This window comes from Oculina patagonica, chromosome 2 (genome assembly GCF_052425735.1).
Source record: "Oculina patagonica isolate OP01 chromosome 2, crgOcupat, whole genome shotgun sequence".
Taxonomy (NCBI): Eukaryota; Metazoa; Cnidaria; class Anthozoa; order Scleractinia; family Oculinidae; genus Oculina; species Oculina patagonica.
Window position 1 is genome coordinate 15,863,991 of NC_135759.1, and position 19,911 is coordinate 15,883,901.

Here is a 19,911-nt window from a genome sequence, read left to right on the forward strand (position 1 = left end):
ACAAGATTTTGTAAAGATTGTTTTAAAGGGGCACTACCGTAAGCATGACTTCGAAATATCAAAAGCCAGAATACATATTTACATCGATGGAAATCTAAGAATAATGGTACCATATACTAATGCACTGAAGATTTTAAAGAGGTGTAACCATGAGTTTCACATGCAGGAAGTTTTGATCTCAAATTGAAAGTCGGGCAGACCATTAGATATTCTCAGTGAAAAGACAAATATTGTTTGGCTGTATTGACCGTCACTTACTAAAAGCCAGTTTCGCAACATTTCCGAAGATTACCATGATCGGTTTTTGAAAATTGGACTAACCAGTTTCGAGACTCCGATTTTTTTTTACTGAATCTTACTCAGTGTGGATAATCCTCCCCTCCCCCCCCCCCCCCCCCCAACTACTCCTTTCTTCTCCTTGTTCGATTGTCTAGTCACTAATTCTATTGATACTGGCGAGCGGAATTCGGTAGGGAGAGGACGAAACACGATTAACAAAGCAGAATAGCAGAGGCACTTTACAACCGCTTTCAGTATACGTTACGTGCGTAGATATCTTTCGACGTGCTGTTTGAAATGAGCCAATCAAAACCAATGCGTAGAGGTGTTGGTTTCATGCAAATGAGCCCACATGTTCAGAAGGTCATGCTTGTGGGTTGTGATTGGCGGATTTCGATCCGTCTTGTTTGTTCAGCACATCGAAAGATGGATGTCGATAGAAAGCCGCTATGCACGTAACACTCAAAGCGGGTGTAAACAGTGTAGAAGAGTGATATTCGTCAAGTGTGTTCAACACGTAAAATGCAGAAGATTCGAAGCCGCTGGTATCCTAGCTGTTCAGGGTGTGAGTAGCTTTTCATCCACTCAGCTGAGTAAGCTTTAAAGCATTTTCTCTTTTTTTTTTTTACTTTTTCTCTTTTGGAGTAGCCTTTAAGTTGCTTTATGCTAGACTGTTCAAGCATTTTAAAACTAAAACAATGAACGTTTCCTAAAGTCATTTTTAGTCATTATTCTTATGCTATAAACAGAAACATGGATTCGACCGATAAAACAAATTACACATCATGTTGTTGAAACTTTAGCGAGTTTTTCAGGTTTCTCCTTAAAAATTCGTCTAGACCTTAAGGAGGCTCGATGTAGTTTTTTTTTTAGCCCTAGGGTGGTTGTTTTGAAAATGAAAACTATCTAGGAAGCCAATGTTCGATTTTTGCCAAAATACACCATAGTGATTAAATATGATCAAAGTTTAATTTTTTACGGGTCACCTAGTCACAAAGGTTACCATAGCAACGATTGTCGTTTTCTTTTGTTTTCAACAAGCTTGATTTTCTCGAAATCTAGGTTGACAATTGGTATTTATTTTTTGATATGTTACAATTACAGTAGATTGACTTCCTGTAGACAAAATTTCGGAAAAATCTGTAAGAGCGCTTTAGAGTTATTCAAGAACGAAGTTTTTTGTAACTTCTTGTAGTTTCCTACAATTGGCAGTCGATATATTTTAACAATTAAAGCAAAAACTCTCTCGCTTTTAGTTAATGGTCTTTGAGGGTGTAAGTATTTATATTTCACTTTGAATAACTGCGTTCAAATACTACGAAACAATTTAAAAGCACCTATTTCACATTGAAACGGAATTTTTCTGAAAATTTCATCCTTGATTTACTTGAAAACGCTCTTACAGATTTTTCTAAAATTCTGTCAACAGTTAGTTAAGCTACTAATCTTTAACATATCAAAATATGAATACCGAAAGTCAATCTAGATTTCGAGAAATTTAGGCTTGTTTGAAAACAAAAGGAAACAACAACCGTTGCTATGGTAACCTTTGTGACTAAGTGACCAGTAAAAAATTAAACTTTAGTCATATTTGATCATTATGGTGTATTTTGGCAAAAATCGAACATTGGCTTCCTAGATGATTTTCATTTTCAAAACGACCACCCTAGGGCTAAAAAAAACTACATCGAGCCTCCTTAATAAAGGGCTACAAACTGACCTTAAATTTTCAAAAAGCGAATTTCTTAACCCCTCAGTTACAAACTCATGCGAACCATCTCCTTTAGTACTACTCCTGTCATGTGTCACATCAAAAACACCTCACCCAGCGCTAAACCTTGACAATCAACTTTTAAATTTTAACGGACTTGAAACTACAACTGTAATCGATAAAAAAAAAAAAAACTTAATTTAATACCACTTATAAAAGCTTCGCCCTTAAAGTTTAATTTAACCCCAGGCAAATAGAAAAGGTTTCGAGGATATGTACTGTCAGTTCATAGCTGCACAGGATAATCCAAGACGTGCTATTCACGGGACTTGGGAGTCTTTCTTGGACGTCTTCGTCTCTCCAGCTTGGCAGCCGGGGCAGGTTCAGACTTGGTAGTCACGACCATTACTTGACTTGGTTTCACTGGAGTGGACAAAGCCTGTGATATAAATTAAATAATAGATTGACAGCCTCGTCCCCAGTAAAAGAAAGAAAACAGCAACAATTACGTATTCTATATGATGCATGTGTGTTTGTGGTGTACAGGGCACCCAGACGTGAAGGCAACCTCCGTTTATTGATGAATTGAAGCGTCTTAGTGGCCTGTGCTTCTACTGCAGTTTTGGTGACATTAAACTAGTGTCATTAATTTGAAGTGAAAAGTGTTGCCACAGGATTCACTTTCTTACAGCTACCTTTGTGGTTTTATGATGCTACAGTTACCAGTTACTGATACTGTAGCTAGGCTTTTAAACAATAATCAAAATTAAAGTCCAGTTTGCGTGACAAAGATCTTAGAAACTTTCACAAAGAAGTTTTTTGCCGTTGCTTGAGAAGCGTTTGGGACTGAGAAGTGATGCCGGATACAGATTTAGATCTCACTCCTGTATGTCTTACTGCGAGTTTAAAAGACAAATTTCAAAATCGTTAGCAAAATCGTTAACCATCATCCCTGACCGCAGTAGTTCCAGTTAACTGCGTTTATTTACCTCTGGTCGTGACTGCGCAGTCTGTTGGGTCGCTGTGCGACAATCAGGGCAGCTAATTGAACCTTCTTCTTTAACACGCTCAACAGCGGAGTAAACATGACCTAAATGAGAATAAGAACGAACGAAGACTGAAATAGGATACCACAATCCACTCCATTGTAAGCGTTAAGTGTTCAAGAGGGACCTGAAGGAGTAAAATGAGAACCGGGATTTGGGCGAAATTTCACTGGGAAAGTTGGATTTGGGTCACTGGGACTGGGACTGGGACTGGGAACCACAAACAAATAAACAATAGAACTGCTTGGAATTGGAATTTTAGTAAAATAACGACCCTCCGAAAGTGGAGATATATATAAGGATAAACAGAAAAATATTAGAAACGCAAAATTTTCTTCCCATTCCTACCCCTATCAGTATCCCCACCACCGAAAATGAGCCTTTCGAACTAACATTAGCCCGAAGTTCGTTGTTGGCTGAATTTTAGGGTATAATCAAAGTCGGTTATCAGATAGCTACCTTTGCTGCACTTGTACCAGGGTCCTAGGGCTAGGTTCTTTGCCTTGACAACCATGTCATATGGTTCAGTAACGGTTAGTTCTTCATCCTTGCTGAGTCCTTGTGTTTGAAGAATTTTGTTGATATTGTGCCACAAATTCTTCCTTTTGCTGTTGAGCTGAACGATATTACTTAAAATCAGAGGATTCTGGATACACACGTGGCACTGAAGTAAACAAAAAAGTAACGTAATATACTTTTTTTTTTTTTTTTTTTTTTTTTTTGGGGTTAACATGATACATTTTTATCATTCGATGCATTTTTCTCCCTTTTATCGGCGACAGCCCACCACGTGATCTGCAAATAACTGGCTACAAATAACGGTTATCTCAACTGTATTACTGTCTGAGAGTGATTTTGCTGCAAAGAATATTGTGCTCATACGTAGTTATCTGCACCTCCGAGAAAAAAAAGGCAACTCGTTGTCCAGAGTTGTCGGAAAGAGATTTGAAATTTCTACGAGGCCTAAAACAAACTCGAACAATCGAATGATGACTCACTCAGATATTATAATGCTACACTTTTACCATTTCATTTGAATTAGTCTAATATGCAACATATTTACCAATTGCTTTCCCTGACTCCAGAGCACTCTTGATGGTTTGCATATTCCTGCTATCTTCAGGACCGAGATTGGTGGCTGATGCTTCCAGTGCAGTGGTTAAAGCAAGAAGCTTTGTTCTTGACAACTCTGCACCAACTTCTTTAAGTTCTTGTTCACTGAAGCAACCTTCGTCTTTTCATTACCCGCGCCTTAAGAGAATGGATCTTGAGGTAAAGCTCTTTATTCGATTCATGTGTGATTTTGTACTTCACGATTAGTTCACCCAGAAACTTCAGAAAAGTAACTTGATTTTGACTCTTGGTGACTTCGTCAGATGTTACATGGCCTGTGGTGATCGACTGAGCTATCTCTTCTGCCTCCACTTTGAACGATCTTTTGACATCTTCAACTTCCGTGAGAATCCTCTGGATTTTATCCCTGCCTGCTACATTGAAGAGAACGATTCGGCGCTTAACAGCTTCATAGTCGGCAAGGATCTCCTTGACGATGTTTCCATATCTGCGAGCATACAGAATTGGAGTGTTGCACGTTGGACATTCCTTGTGTTTGACTTGAACATCCTCGTTTTCACCCTCTACGTCAGCTTCATCCATATATCTGTCCAACATCTTAACTTCGAACACATGACCACAGTCCATCAATTTCACACGAACATTGCTTCAGTGTCACTCTGGATGAACTCAGTCCTCGTCACAAACTCGGCACAACTTTGGGCAGACCTCGCCACAAATTCCAACACACGAATGGCCGCACGGCAACTGCTTCGGGCATGGCTCGTCACACCTCGGTCGGTTACAGATCTCTCCACAAGGCTCCGTGCATTTCTGATGTGGACACTGCCATGTGCATTTATTTGTACATGGTTTACAAAGATGTCCACAGTTCTGTCTGCATCGCTGGTGGTCGCAGTAGTTACTGCAGGGTTCTGAACAAAGGAGGACAGGTACGAACACAGTCGTCTTTACAGGTATGGCCACAGAACAGTGTGCGGCCGCACGGAGACAGGCACGGCAAATGGAGGCGTCCCTCTTGACACTGTTTACAGCTGCCTGTTGATTATAAACAGCCAATAATGACATCAGAAAGTGGCTTGTTACTGTCTGCCCACAGCAGAGTCAAAAGTCGTCAGGTTTTGTGATACAGCATTTTAATAAGTAAAGTCATGCAACAGTTAATTTGTACGTCAATTAGGGAGAGTAATTATAAAATGATTGATTAACGGCTGTTGTCAAACTAAACGTCAAAATGAATTGGTTATGCAGGTGCTATTTCCAACAAAATCCACTAATTGTCATTTAAAGTAGGCATCTTTATTAAAATAAACACTTTGGTTATAACGGATATCTGGGTGTGAAATTCACTTACCCGAACATGGATGGCCACACTCTAGAGCACCACAGGGCTCTTTGCAGACTATGTCAGTAGAAGCCACAGAACACGCTACCTGATTGACATGGCCACAGGGAGACGCTTGCTTTGACACCAACTCCATGCACTTGAATTTGGCGGGATCTACGGAACAGGGGATCTTCTGTTCATGATTACATCCAGGGATCAACTTTGGAACTCTTTTCATGCAAGGACCACACTCTTCGCTGCATTTTCTAGGACAGTCATGCTCCAAGATCACAGATACGTTTGCTGCAAGGCTGCTGACAAGCGAATCTTTCTTTATGCTCGAGATCTGTCGGATGACACACTTGGTCGCAAACATGGCCACATTCCAGCTCCATGGCGCATGGCTCTTTACAGCCTCCTTCCGGGGCGTCTTCAAAGTCCACGGCACGTGATGCGTGAATCACGTTTTGGGGGTGATTCTGACAGGTAAGTTTCAACTGGGTTCCCATATTTTCTTGTTGGCGCATATCTGCAAAGATGTTTCTCCACAGTTCGCTTTCCCGTGACTAAAGAGCTTAGCATTTCCAATGATGTAGAACCCTTTTCGTGCTCGTGATAATGCGACGCAGACTCTGTTTGAAATCTTCAGGAAGCCAATTCTTTCACTGCGAACAAGTGAGAGCAGAATGATGTCATTTTCTTCGCCTTGAAAATTGTCCACAACTGTAACACGAACCCCCTCAAAGAACTCCTTGTACACAGACATTTCTCGTTTTAGCTTGAATAGCTGCCCACTGTAGGCCGTCAGAACTGTAATCTTCTCTCGATCGTATCCTTGCTGAATGAAGTAGCGGCAAAGAGCTGTCAGGAATTTTGCTTCGTGGACATTGGACCTGCTCTTTCCTTCAGTAACGAAGTCCTGCGAATTGAAATTTTAAGGTTTAAGGTTAGTTGTACGTTCAATTGCAAAGACAGAGAATCGGAACAAATCACTAACACAAATCAAATTAAAGAATTTGTTTATAACTGAAATGTGCATGTGTTCAATTAATAATTCAAAATAATAACCATCTTCCAGCCAGGTTAGCCAAAGCTCATATGGAAAACAATAAATAAATTAAACATGCTTTCATTTCCGCGTACAGCCGTACGTAGAGATCATCAGGTATTACTTTATGTTGTGTAAACCATTATTGGTTAGCTATTGGAGTTTTGTTGTAGGCACTGTTTCATTTACTAATTATTGTCTTTTGTATTTCGTGGTTGCCTTATTAACAACGACGTTCGAATGATTTGGCCATGTGGTAAATAAATCTCTCACTGACTGAACAACTTTTTTTTCTGATTGATGATATGTTTGACTCTTCTATAAGCTCTTCATTTAGCTATATATTTTTCCTTCGAGTTGGATTGCCAGTTACAAGGCTGAGTGTATAACGTCGACGCATCATAATTAACAAGAGCTTAATTTGGTTTCAGGTTCTCTAACGCAGTTACATTTACCTCTTTCTCATTGTGTTCCACAAAGAACAAATTTCGTTCCACGCCTTTTATGTTTTCAAAGTTCAACACGGACTCGCGGTTTTCCAGCTTTGGTTCCACATAGATGTGGTCCAACATTTTGGCAATTTCTGGTCGCATTCGGTGCTGTAAACACAGCCTTGAATACTGCACTCCGTTCTTTACCATTCTTTCGAACAGCGACACGTCCAGGTTGTAGTGTATCTGAAGATCGTAAACGGTGGGACTGGGGCGGAGCTGTTGATGATCGCCAATCAGAATCACGTGCTGACATCCGGGAGTTAAAGATGTGATGATATGCGCCTCCAATACTTCAGCCGCTTCCTCTACGATTGTTATCACTGGCTGCATGTCTTGTAACACGCTGTGATATCGTGCTGCACCTAAATGTTAAATTAAACCGATTAAACAAATGCCAATGCCATATCAAGCTTTCATTTTGCGTTTGCATATCCATATCCAAAGTCAAGCTGCTCCTTTACAGCCGAAAACTAGAGTACGTATGAGTCTACCCTACAAGCATTGTTAATCGTGACAGTGGAGAGATGTCTCTTTTGGTTGCTTGACTTTTTGCAGACATCTATCATCTGTCTATCCTCTTATATTTATATTTATCATTTGTCTTTTTAAAAGTGCAGTTCTCGGCAACTTTACTATTAGAACTGAAATCAAGGGATAATCATTAAAAAAGAAGAATATTTTAATTATATGTAGTCCAGAATTCCAAAACTAACTTTTGAAAGAAAAGCAGTAGGCCTTCCCCAAACTTAACGCCATATTACCTGTGGTAGTCATTCCAATAACATCTGCCTTTCTAAGGACCTCATAATCCTCTTTCATTCTTACTTCTTTGAGATCAGTTGCTTTTTTATCAAACGCTTCTTGCCAAACAGAGATCTTCTCGTAACAGCTCTCGCAAGCATTGTACACCCATCTGCGGTATAGACGCCAGCGCCCTTTCAAGGACATAGTCCACACATCCTCAACCTAAACATCAGACGTAAAAATGAACGTTTTGCACTGCGCTGGCTCTCCCTACAAACTTTCTTTGATGTAAAACCACAATCTGCTTGAGTAATTTTAATTTTTAGTTTTAATTTAGAGCCTGTGATCACTGTGTTTGAAATATACTATAGCGGGCTCACAATCGTTTCTCAAAAGACCTCGGTCGATGCGGCCTACTGAAAAGGGCATTATATATGTTGAAAGCTAACTGGAGAACCAAAATTCACTGTCACCACTAAAGAGTGAAATAAGACTACCATACCATTGGGCATGCATCCTACCTTGGCCACTTCTTCTTCGCTCATTGCGTCCTGTCGATTAAGCTCTCTTCTAATAATTTGTTTGATTCTTTTCTTCACGTGGCTGAGATTCTGGAATTGCCAGCCGCCACCTTGGATGCCTCCTTCAGCACCTTTTGGAGTCTGTGACGTACAAGGACTGTCCGAACTTGCATCTGGGGGTTGGTCGTGAAACCTGACAATGTCATCATCAGTTTCCAGAATCCTTTGATTTTGCATGATGTAAGCCTCAAATCTTACATCAGGGGTTTTTTCTACCTCTTTGCTTTCTTTTTCGCCTTCTCTTGCGCCCTCTGCCTCGATACTCAGTTTCTCCATCTCTTCTACGATCAGTGACTCTTCGCTTGATTCATATTCACCTGTATATAACAAAAACTCATAAACAGAGCTGCAAATAACAGTTTGTCATCAGTCATTGGCCGACCATAATTTGCTTATGTCCGACGAAATCCCAAATGTGGTCGGACATGATGTCCGGACAATTTTTTGATCGTAAATCATTTACGGCAACGATGAATAAAATCTGCCCAACCACAATTTTGTTTTGTCCGACCAAGATGGTGTCTAGGTAGAGGACATATGTCCTTTCAAGTGAAAAAAATATATTTGCAGCCCTGTATAAAGCTGTCACTTTGCCGTTCAATGATATATAAGATTAGAAGACGCCTGTAGTCGTTTACCGTTTCGAATTCTTAACTGAGACTCCTTTTTAAGAGAAAGAGAAAAATCTCGTTCTGAATTTTTATCTTAACAATAACCGCTAATGATTACTAAGAAATAACATAATGTTTCCTATGTCATGGTTGGCAGCCGAAAAAATTTATTCAACAATTAACTTTGCGATCCAGTAAGGGGCTGATGGCTTTTGTGATTTCAACGGTCATTTCTTTAAAATTCAAAAAACTGGTTATAAACAAAAAGATATACTGGAGAACATAATCAAGCCTACAAAGACACTCACCTTTCGGTGAAATGCATCCAACTGCTTGGATGTTTGAAACTGTAAGCGCTTTAGCATATATATGCAAGTGGGAAATTCTTCCTCTGAAGTAGTACTCTTGCCAAGGGATTGCCAAGGCACCAATCCGAATCGAGAACTGTGTTGCCAATTCAAAGCTCTGCCCTACAAACACAGCCGCCACTTCATTTCCATTGTGCCACAGACGTGCCATTCCAGTCACATGATCGTACGAGGCGCCAATAAAATTCCAAGCATTGATGCTCAAAACCGCCTTTTTCAGAGGAAAAGCAAACGCCAAATCTCTTCGAACGAACCAGGCCGACAATATTCCCATTCCAAAATACATCCCTTCTTGCCAGATCTGGAGGCCGTAACCATTTGTGTCGTAGCTAATGACCGGCCCACTACATCCAGTCGGATAAATGAATGCAAGCAACGTAATAGATTGTCTAGCGTCTGCCAAGCCACCATCGAAGTTTGGAATCTCGATAAACGAATTGAAAGTGCCATCTAGTTGCAGAGAGCCTCCTGGAATCCCATCAGCACCTAGGGCGGGCTGGACACGTGGTGATACAAAAGCTAACTCTGTTTGTGAGAAATACTCCAGGCTTCTGCAGTCAGCGTTGAAGGGGAACATGACAAGAGGCTTGGCAAAACCTGTGGATTGGGACAAGTGAGGACAAACAACATTGACGGATAGTTCGTAGTGAATCAACTAGATAGTAACGAAAGCTCTTAAGATGAGATACATTTTTGTACCCAAGTATTGGCGCTCCTTCTTTGTGTTTTGTTACATATTTTACAATGAAACATTCCAATTAATATCAAATTATGGAAGATTATCTACGTTTTTAAATATTGGCAAAAAGTAGAATCATAGAGCTGTCCTTTCCAGAATCACATAGGCGAGATATGTCATTGGCAAAACCCTTTCATCAACGAGCGATGGCCTCAACTTTAGTGAACGCAAACTTCCATTGCAAGTATTTTTAACATTTCACTCGGACTAGGATAATCCAACAGAAAAAAAGTGTAGACTATTAAAATGTTTTGTCCTTTTCTATTCAGGAACCCGAAATTTATCTTACCGTCTTGATAAGGGTCAGCTGGTGGCACGGGAAGCCCAAGCCATTGTGGAATCACCGATTCTTTCTTTCCCACGACATCACAGGAACCTGCTCTGAGGGAGGCATAATGCTTTGACGTCATACTCGTGAGATTAAGGAACTGATCCTCGTGAACCACGTTGCTTGTAAATTTCTCAAGCATTCTGCCGTGTGACATAATCTTTACTGACAGTGCGTCCATCTCTTGTCTGATCTCACTTATAGCTTTCCCAAGTTTTCTTGGCAGCAAACGTTTCTAAAATTGGACAAGACAATTGTTAGTGCTTCACTACGGAGACTGTAGTTGATGATGATGTGTTTGAAATGATCTGAGGGCATCATTATTTAAATTTTATTCTGCAGTATAATTTTAACTAGAAACTTCCTATTGAGGCTATTGTTATTTTAGTTCAACATTATTATCACATACTTGAGTTGTAGATAAGAAAATTATTTTAAAGATATATTTTATTGTTGTTGTTGTAGATTTTAGGATCAAGGGCCACTAGTTCTTTAGCTGATACTACTGTCAAGTGTCACTCTCGTTAAATAAAGTTGAATTATTATCATCATCATCTATCATCATCATCATCATCATCATCATCAACAACAACATCATCATCATCATCATCAACATCATCATCATCATCATCATCATATGTCTCGCCAGTTACCTCTATCATTTCACGTTTCCGTTTTGTAAGACTGCATTTTTGCATCGCCTCACTTTGACTTCTTCCTCCAACTCGGATAATTCCTTGCGGATGAAACTCGTGGATTTCTTCTAAAAACTGATCAAGGGCGTGATTGGTGTAACAAACCACGAGAATGGGTCCACCGTTCTTCACTCTCCAAACCTTCGCGTTTTGTAATAGCACCTTGGCTATCTGAAACAAAAAAGATATACAACAAAAGAAATAAATCAGTCTGTAAATATTTTACCTGCATGCCGTTTACAAATGTAATCAAGCCTCGTTTTAAGTAGTTGACTCAAAGTTGACAAGATAATAAACAACTTGACGAATCGACTCCACATGGTCCCCAATTTGTAGTTACAAGTGATCAAAGACCATCAGCATTTAGTAGTACCAAGCGTTATGCATGTGATACTACGGGACATGCGTACGTAGCTGATTAAATTTTTAAAACAACGTAATTCAAACTTTTTCAGTGCCATTCTACCAACTTCCAACCCTATAATAACAGCTTTGCAAAACCAAAATTAATACGAACATATTTTGTTCGTGTGAAATCTAAAGCCGGGTTTGATTTTTCAATTTTATATTGAGAGCAAAATACTTTGGGAGTCTCCAGCAAACCATATTGAGGTACTCCATCGAAAAATAATAAAACAAATCATTAATCAATCAATCAACTGACATGATAAAATTACTGTAATCAATTCAGTCATTTGTAGCTGTTTTTGTAGTTTGCACCCCTCTACACCCTTCACAGACACATTGCACAACACTCTTCCTCGTTTGTACACACCAACATAAACCTTCAGAGAGACGACAAATACCTTTAATCCAATGTAAGTCTTTCCAGTGCCCGGTGGTCCCTGAATGACTGCAAACTCTTTGGTCAGCGCCAACTGTAAAGCGTTGAACTGTGATCGTCTAGTGCCAGATCTTTGCAGATGGCCAGGTGGCTGGGTTCAAAACCTGTACTTTGGACGCTGTAATGTAAAAGACAGCATCAGATTCACTTTCAAGAAGTATTTGAAGCTAATGTTATTAATGAATGCTAACGGTATTTTACCAGGAGACTTCAATAAGCTTGGATTAAACGTTTTTTAGTTTTGTTATATATAGAAAGCACTTCGTTTTTCACGTGTATCCATTCTCCTTAAAAGTAATATATGTCTAGACATTTATTCAGTAGTGGACGACATTTAAATCGACGACATTTAAATTGTCAAAAATCGTATTTTTGAAGGAGCTACGTCAAAATGGTTTGGTAATATGACGTCGAAGAAAAGCGTTCAAATTTTGTAATAGGTAGTGAAAGATAACGCCAAAAACTGAATCCATTTACTTCAGTCATTGTCTTAAACAACTTCTTTATATGTAACGTTTGCCAGCTTACCAGATTTTCTAATACCGGAATGATTGCTTCTTTCTCGAGGATTAGTAGAACTTGTCCTGAAAAAGAGTTACTAATTATATAAATTAAGGAAATCGTCAATCTAGAATGTCGCGGACACCTGGAAATGGCACCTTGGAGATGTGTTTTCTAGTTCTAGCTGGGAACATTTTATTACACGCTTAGATTGTTTTTCGCGTCTGATTTGTTCTTTTCTTCTGCATGCTTATACTAACTTTTCATGTGGTGATAATTAGAGGGAAAGTTAGGATGCGTTCCTCTGAGATGACTCGGATCTGGTCCAAGATCACTTGGACCATGGCAAACCAAAAGAGCCGATTAATCCACTCTGGGACACAAGGATTCATCGGCCCCTTTGATGCACCATGATTCGAGTGATCTTGGATCATTCAGTCATGTTCCAGATCATCCAAAAGGAACGCACCCTGGGAGGAGTAGAAAGGACCTAGCGCTGAAATTTAAAATGTACAAACTGGTAAGGAATACATTCTCCTCACTTACGTGTTGCGATGGGATTCTTCGTTCGACATTATCGCAGAAAAATCGAACAGCACTTGCTGGCCACCCGGATTAGTCAGATAGGCTGGTGGCTGGATATTCCTGTCACACTCCACGATATACCTCTGGATGAACAAAAGAAATTTTAGTTATAACCGGGGTATTTCGAATTCGAAGCAAAAAAAAGTTGCAAAATACGAACGACATAGTTACTAAAACGTGCAGCCAGTGCAGAACTATGGTTTTTAATAGCTTAATATCGTAGACTCCTTTTGCTTTTGTTTGAAAACGAAACTAGATGCCATGAAAATCTATTTGGTTAACTAATGAAAATAAAATGAAAGATTCACCACCAGCATCACTTTGAAACAGTGTCGGAAATAATATGGAAATAAAGCCTTTTCTGCTTCCTATTGGTAGACGCTTCCGTTAACTACAGTTTAAAGCTAAAAGAAGGACTTTCAGTTCGAGACTACGGGAACTAGTAAGTTTTATTAGTTAGTCTGTTGTTGGTTACAATTGATTTGGCAGCAGTAATGCCATGCTTACAGAAAGTCAGCAAGATGCCGTGATATAATAATATCCCAAAGACACGAGAGTCACTTGTGCAGAAATGTCTAGTACGCAGGGATCGCGGAGGGGGAGGGGCTGGTAGGGCTATAGCCCTACCACTTTTTTGGTTGGGTTGATATTCTAGGGCTCCGGATGAAAAGGATAATATAATTAAACATGTAAAAGCGGAGCTCCACATTTATTTAAAAAAAAATAACCTAAATGGAGAATATCTAAACTTTGCCCACACGGAATCTATCGAAATTGCGTTCAGAAAGTAAAAACACCATGAAATGTTCTGTCATAAAATCAGGCTCAGCAATATTCAGTAGAGGTTGTTAGCTTGCATCAGGGTCCTGTCTTTTTCTTCAGCGGACTTGACCTATGTAGTGCTTAGCTTCTTATTAACACAATCATTTGCTAAAGTTATTGTATTCTTGATGAAGACAGCCGCAGATTCAACAGCAAACATGCAACAGAAAGAGGCAAACTGGACTTGCACAAGGAATATCATTCGCAAATATTTCGGGTCTCCTCGTAAACAATTTTCGTTTTCCAAAATTTCACTAACTGATATAAATGACTTTTGAGGACATCGTGGGAGAAAGAAAGTTCTCTGTCGCTCTTTTTATTCGCAGTTTCATTCCGCCTACACAGTAAACACACATAACTTCGTTTAGATCTAACTGAAATGTCCACATCATCCAGTCGATAGAAAATTAAGTCAATTGCTCGTTGTACGAAAAATGCGACCAGAGACCAATAAAATTAAAATTTAACCGTGTAATGATTAAACGAGAGCCACAATTTTTTTTACGTAAAGGCGCATCAAGATTCGATACACTCACACTTGAAAAAAAAATAGAGCAGTTGGATAATAAACCTCTCAGATCTTTTGCTGTGTAGTGTTGCTGAGTATTTTTACCCGTTGTCTACATTTTGTCTAGCCCTGCGAGCTTTATATGCTGTTTGTAATTTCCTTCATTTTCTTTAGCCACGGGCGAGAAACCTCCACATCTCCAGGACTAATCCGTGCGTACGTATAGGGCTAGCGGCGACCCGCAAAATTTCTCGGCTCGATGGAGCTTATTCCGCTCAGCGCGCGCCGAGCTCCGATATGAATTTTCACATGATAAAATGGCGGAAAAGTGACCCCTAATAATGCTTGCTTGTCTTAGCCAGCTTTTTAGCCCTACCACTTCAAAATGCTCTCCGCGGTCCTTGGTACGGTAAAAATCTCAAGCACTGGGTTCATGATAACGGATTATTGTACCTTAAATGGAAATTCTCCAGTAGGAATCATTTTCAGTCCCTCCAGCACTGGACGGTACGCCTCAAAGAAAGCAATAGACTCCACCATTTGACACAAATCCCCCGTCCGTGGTCGGCCTTGACCAGGAAGCGACACAAAACGTACTTCAATCTCACCCTGACAAAAACGAAAGGAAAGAAGTTTGCAAGTGTACCAACGCCCACAGTTCTATCAAATACATACGAGCCCCTACCTGCATGTTCCTTTTACGGAAGTTTCCGTGGTTGGCCGGTATCTATTGTAATTTTAAAGATATCAACTGTGGCGCAACGCTGATTGGTCAAAGTTAAAAGGTGTGTAGTGCTTGGCTGAAGAAGGAAAAAACTTTATGGAATAGGACGATGGTGGTGGACTAAATCTTGAGTTTCCTAACTATCCAGCACGCTAGTTTTTTTAAACTGCTTTTTAACGGCTAATTAGAGTTCAATTAACTCATAAACTATATTTCGAGTATATCATAGTGATATAATTCAAACCATAAGCATTCATGTCATATAAGTAAATATTTTTTCTTTATACTTGATTTCAGTTGCCCGACGAAGCACTTTTCCTCCAACGCTACTTACCTTTCTTATATCCTTAAGCTCCCTATTCGCGACGGTGGCAAAAGCAAAGCTCTTAGAGTGTGTCTAGAGGACAGGCAACAGGTGATACAGCTCATATCACCGATTTCGCCCAACTTAGCATAAATAGTATGGTGAGCTATTTACTGGGCAAAACATCAACTCAAAATATTTTATTCCCCAAGTTATGGCACCGCAAAAATGCCATTTTTCACTATATGCATATATAGCTGACTGATGACCACTTCCACAAGAAAAAAGACTCTAAGATAAAATTCACTGCGTTATCTGCAAACATCACTCAACCCTATTGATTTCTTCTCCCAACGGGAGCCTGTAGCCACTAGTGCCCACCCCAACAAACATATATTCACATGGTACCCAACACTGCCACAAATGTTGGGACAACCACAGACAGATCTCACACACACCACAAGCCCCCAAGCAGAAAGAAGAAGGTTCGGAGCGCAAGCAACGGAAGTAAAAAAATAGCAGCGAAAGATTCCACCGCCCAACAAGCACACAAAGAAGAAAAACACACCACCACCAAGATGCAAGTTTTCCCCGCTGCACCGACCCAGAGGCGCGAGAACAGCACAGGCCGGGCAAGTCACAAGAGCCCCGGAGGACACAGCCAGGAAAAAAACTGGAAAAACAGCGCCCGCGCCTGAGTCAGCGGTACGGGCGCACGGGGCAAAGACCAAAGGGAAGGGAGCCAGCCCACACGCTACACCCACGCCCAACACAGCTACACACGGCATGCCCCGAGGGCGGAGGACCACGGTGAGTAGAGGGAAGAGAGATGAGAAGAGGGACAGAGGAAGGGTGGGGAGGGGGAAAGGAAAGGCGCCGACGAAGCCCGTCAACCGACGACGAAAGGAGGGACCCAGACAGGGACGAAGCGGACACACCGAATGGGAGAGCCCGAAGAAGACACGGACGCAGCCCGCCAGGACCAGGCCGCGAGACCGCCCCAAAAGCGGGCGGGCGGGAGCCCCCCCTAAAGCAGCGGACCCCGACTACTCCCATATCCCAGGGAACCGAAACGTCCCGGACCACACCCCCCCCGTCCCCAACACCCCTTTTCTCTCTGTCCTCTTCGGGAGCATATGGCGGCTTTTTTCAGTTTTCTCCGCGCCCCAGGGAGATTTTGTTTGAGTATTTTGTAAAGAAGAAGGAGCAATCAAGTGGTGTGGTGGGTTCTGCTCCTACCCCTTGTTGCGTATATGAGCTGTATCACTTTTACCTGTTGCTTTCTCTCACGGGCACACTCTTAAAATTGTCTTTCGACAGGCACAGCAGTGAACCGAAGATGAGCCTTTTACTGTTCTCCCACTGCACTCGATGGAAACTTGTAATATCAAATCTGATCTTGTATGCGACTCCATTTGTGGTACATACAGGATTCAGGATCTTCACATTTTCGTAGATTCTGACATCCTGTAAGCGATCATCTCTCCTATTCCTATGAGTGCCCATGGCCATTAACTGTTGGATCCCATCACGAAGGGGCCTAATGAAGTCCTCTCGAAGGAGCCGAAACTGGACGTCCAAATAATGTTCCTCGCTGTCATAGTGCCCCTCGATCTTGTTCTCCCTCAGAAAGGGCTCTTTCTGCGTAAAGATGTCCTCGTGTGTTGGGATAACACTTAGCTCTCGAAAATCTTCAGGCGGAGTAAGTGTTGCCCTTGCTTCTGGCTGAAAGTGATGGTAGTGTCAACTTAGCTTGCAAATAGTTTGTACAAATTATACTTTAAGGTTTAAAATTTAGAACCATAACATTTAAGAAGAATATAATTGGAGAGTCAAAAGAAAGCTGCAATTGCTACATGTACTTCAGTTCTAAATAACTGTTACTAACATTTGTGGTACTTACTTACTCTAACGCTGTTTAGATGGTTCACAATAACCGGTCTTAAAATATTTAACGAAAGAGCTTTTATTCAGTGGTCATGCAGAGTTCACAGTGTAGCATTTTCATATATTTGATATGCCTGAGGATAATTCGTACGCAGTCATTCTTTCAGTTATTATAAATTTTAAAAAGAGAGGAAATTCTAAGACATGTGGACTTAACCGATTGATTAAACCAGTTTATTCCAATTAAAAGTTTTTTTTTTACAAATATTCCATTTGAAGGGTGCTTGGAACAAATGGCGGAAACACACTTTAAAGAACACAAAGAGTTCGATAGACGTTCAAATCTGTTTCGGTATGGTGCTCCATTATTTACCATTTTCAGTATTACCAAAAATATTTCACCAGCTATGTTTAAACACGGTTAGTTGGCGTTTCAAATTTTCCACTGAACAGTGACTGAAGAAGGGGCAGTAACCCCGAAACGTAAGGAGACAATTTTTCCATCTGGCGCATTATTTACAATTTAAAATTATCGTTTAAAATCACTACTTATGCGCTTAACAACCGCACAAAATTTCTATTAGAGACTTCTTTGTCACTATGTTTATACATACCTGTTTTGGTAAAAAATTACCCATTATTGCGAAAGGTTTTGCTGATTTACGGAGTTTTATCCTGCCATTCACGATACACTATAAGAAAGTTTCAGATCCCAAAACTGCAAAAATAAAAAAGCCACAAAATTTTACATTACAATCCTTTAGAAAGTGCCATAGTATTAATTTAACGTCTTTTCTAACTCTACCACTTTGCAAAATTGAAAAAACAATACCACATTCGTAATAGCTAGAACCACCTTGCACAACACAACAAACAGCACCGCATAAAATGACTGTTTAGTTTGTTTGTTATAGCTTCACTGCATTTGCATGGAACGATCGAAACGCGAGGTTTTCATTCCTATTCCTCACTCTACGCCATAATAAATAACGCGAAGGTACAAATCAATATCTTTCATTTGAATGATACGGTCATAAGGCACTACGTTCATCGCAGACTTCATAGTTTGAATCATTTTGTGCAGCATAATATAAAAACAATATCACATGAAAGTAGTGCTCGCTTAACAGCTTTTATCTAAATGATTTTGGGCCGCAGTTAGACAAAAAACCTTACCTAGGCAATACTGATCAGAAAAACTTGTTGGATCGACGTGAACAGCGCTCACTACACTCTTCAGCTTTCATTTCCGTGTGGACAACGGGCCAAGACAAGATCCCTGACACCGAAGTTCTCTCTCGCATGCACAAAGTCCGACATGTCCAGCATTCTCATTCTCGCTTATGGGTTGGCCTAACTTGAGGACTAATTTGGCCAAGTGTGGACCACTTACTAACTAGAAATACATAAAGCCTCTTAAAGGAACATGAAAAAAAATATTTTTACCGAGGTTAATGCCTCGGTTTGACTCGGTCACTAGCAACGGCGCTGTCAGGTTATACGCTAGGATTTTGTCCATAGACAAAGGGTGACCACAAGACAGTTTTGCTTAAAGTCTCTTTCATTTGAATGGAAACACACCAGGGTTTCATCTACAGACTTAGCAGGTGAAACCAGCTTGTACAACATAAAAACAATACAACATGAAGTTACTTCTCAATAGTTTTGAATAGCTTTATAAATGGCAACACACTTCGGTTCCATCCACTGACTTAAGAGTTAGAACCGTACCTTGTACACGTCAGCCTAACAAACAGAGACACATGGAATTACTGCTCAAAAGCGTTCACTTGAATCGTCAAAATAAAGGATTTCGTCCGTAGACACTAACAAATCAGAACTGCCATAAACACATGCAATTCAAGGTTTAACTATAAAAATTGAGTCTTACCTGAGCTCAATGATGGCTTAGCATTCATTTACATTTGTGAGGCGTTGGAAGTTCTCGCTGAGAAAGGAAAAGCAATTTAAACTATCGTAAGTCCGGTTTGTAACATAAGGTTTATGTACAAGCTGCAACCATGGCAAGCTTTATACAAAGGCAAATGGAATGTGTTTTTGAGAAAAATACTGGAGGGTAATTCTCGGAAATGTAAAGATGACTGAACTTCCGGTCTTTTTCTTGGAATTTTGACTTGAGTTATTTTGCATGACTGTGGTCTGAAGCTTTTAACGGTATCCTGCTCTATTATACCGGTAAAGCAACATTAATTGGAACATACTTCTAAATTTTAAATTCCTTGCCAACTGAATAAAATTGCACGATTAGTAGCAATGTAGAGTTTTATCCATCAACCCAGGAATGAAATCACTTTTCACGGTTTACTGGTCACGGTCATAAACAAAAAGCCTTATGAAATAAACTCCGTATTTTCCACTCATATAAGGTTAATAAAAATAACTGCATGTCGAAGTTTCCTTCGAGCCACCTCATGGTATCTGTTTATTATTCTATGAACCTTTGCCTCTTTTCCAAGTAAGAACAAGAAACTTAATCAGTTTTGTAACCGTGCGGTTAATGTTTGACCACCTCTTTTAGTTCTTTGGCTAGAGAGGCACGGCACCGCACAGTAAATCAAAGTGGCTACGAGCCACTAAACTCGGAAAATAAATTAGGAAACAAAGAGGAAACTTTTACAAAGATTTGCCACACTGCAGTTAAATCCACTCTCGACACATAACACCCAAAAC

General features: G+C 40.2%; 1 protein-coding gene and 1 pseudogene across 2 annotated transcripts; both read right to left on the reverse strand.

Annotated features, from left to right (window-relative positions):
• Window positions 1–382: 382 nt before the first annotated feature.
• Window positions 383–16,121, reverse strand: LOC144642173 (NFX1-type zinc finger-containing protein 1-like; annotated as a pseudogene). The gene is made up of 16 exons (XR_013568708.1): window positions 16,098–16,121; window positions 15,364–15,426; window positions 14,759–14,914; window positions 12,933–13,058; window positions 11,852–12,056; window positions 11,004–11,216; window positions 10,312–10,585; window positions 9,224–9,880; window positions 8,245–8,621; window positions 7,741–7,945; window positions 6,941–7,341; window positions 5,465–6,356; window positions 4,100–5,148; window positions 3,496–3,652; window positions 2,980–3,080; window positions 383–2,429 (listed from the first exon to the last, which is right to left on the reverse strand). The product of XR_013568708.1 is annotated as an NFX1-type zinc finger-containing protein 1-like (transcript).
• Window positions 16,122–16,602: 481 nt separating this feature from the next.
• On the reverse strand, window positions 16,603–18,746 carry LOC144642174 (NFX1-type zinc finger-containing protein 1-like). Its single transcript, XM_078501159.1, has 3 exons — window positions 18,397–18,746; window positions 17,835–17,938; window positions 16,603–17,058 (listed from the first exon to the last, which is right to left on the reverse strand). The coding sequence occupies exons 2-3, from the start codon at window positions 17,856–17,858 to the stop codon at window positions 16,603–16,605; spliced, it is 480 nt and encodes a 159-aa protein (XP_078357285.1). The 5' UTR covers window positions 17,859–17,938; window positions 18,397–18,746.
• Window positions 18,747–19,911: the final 1,165 nt, after the last annotated feature.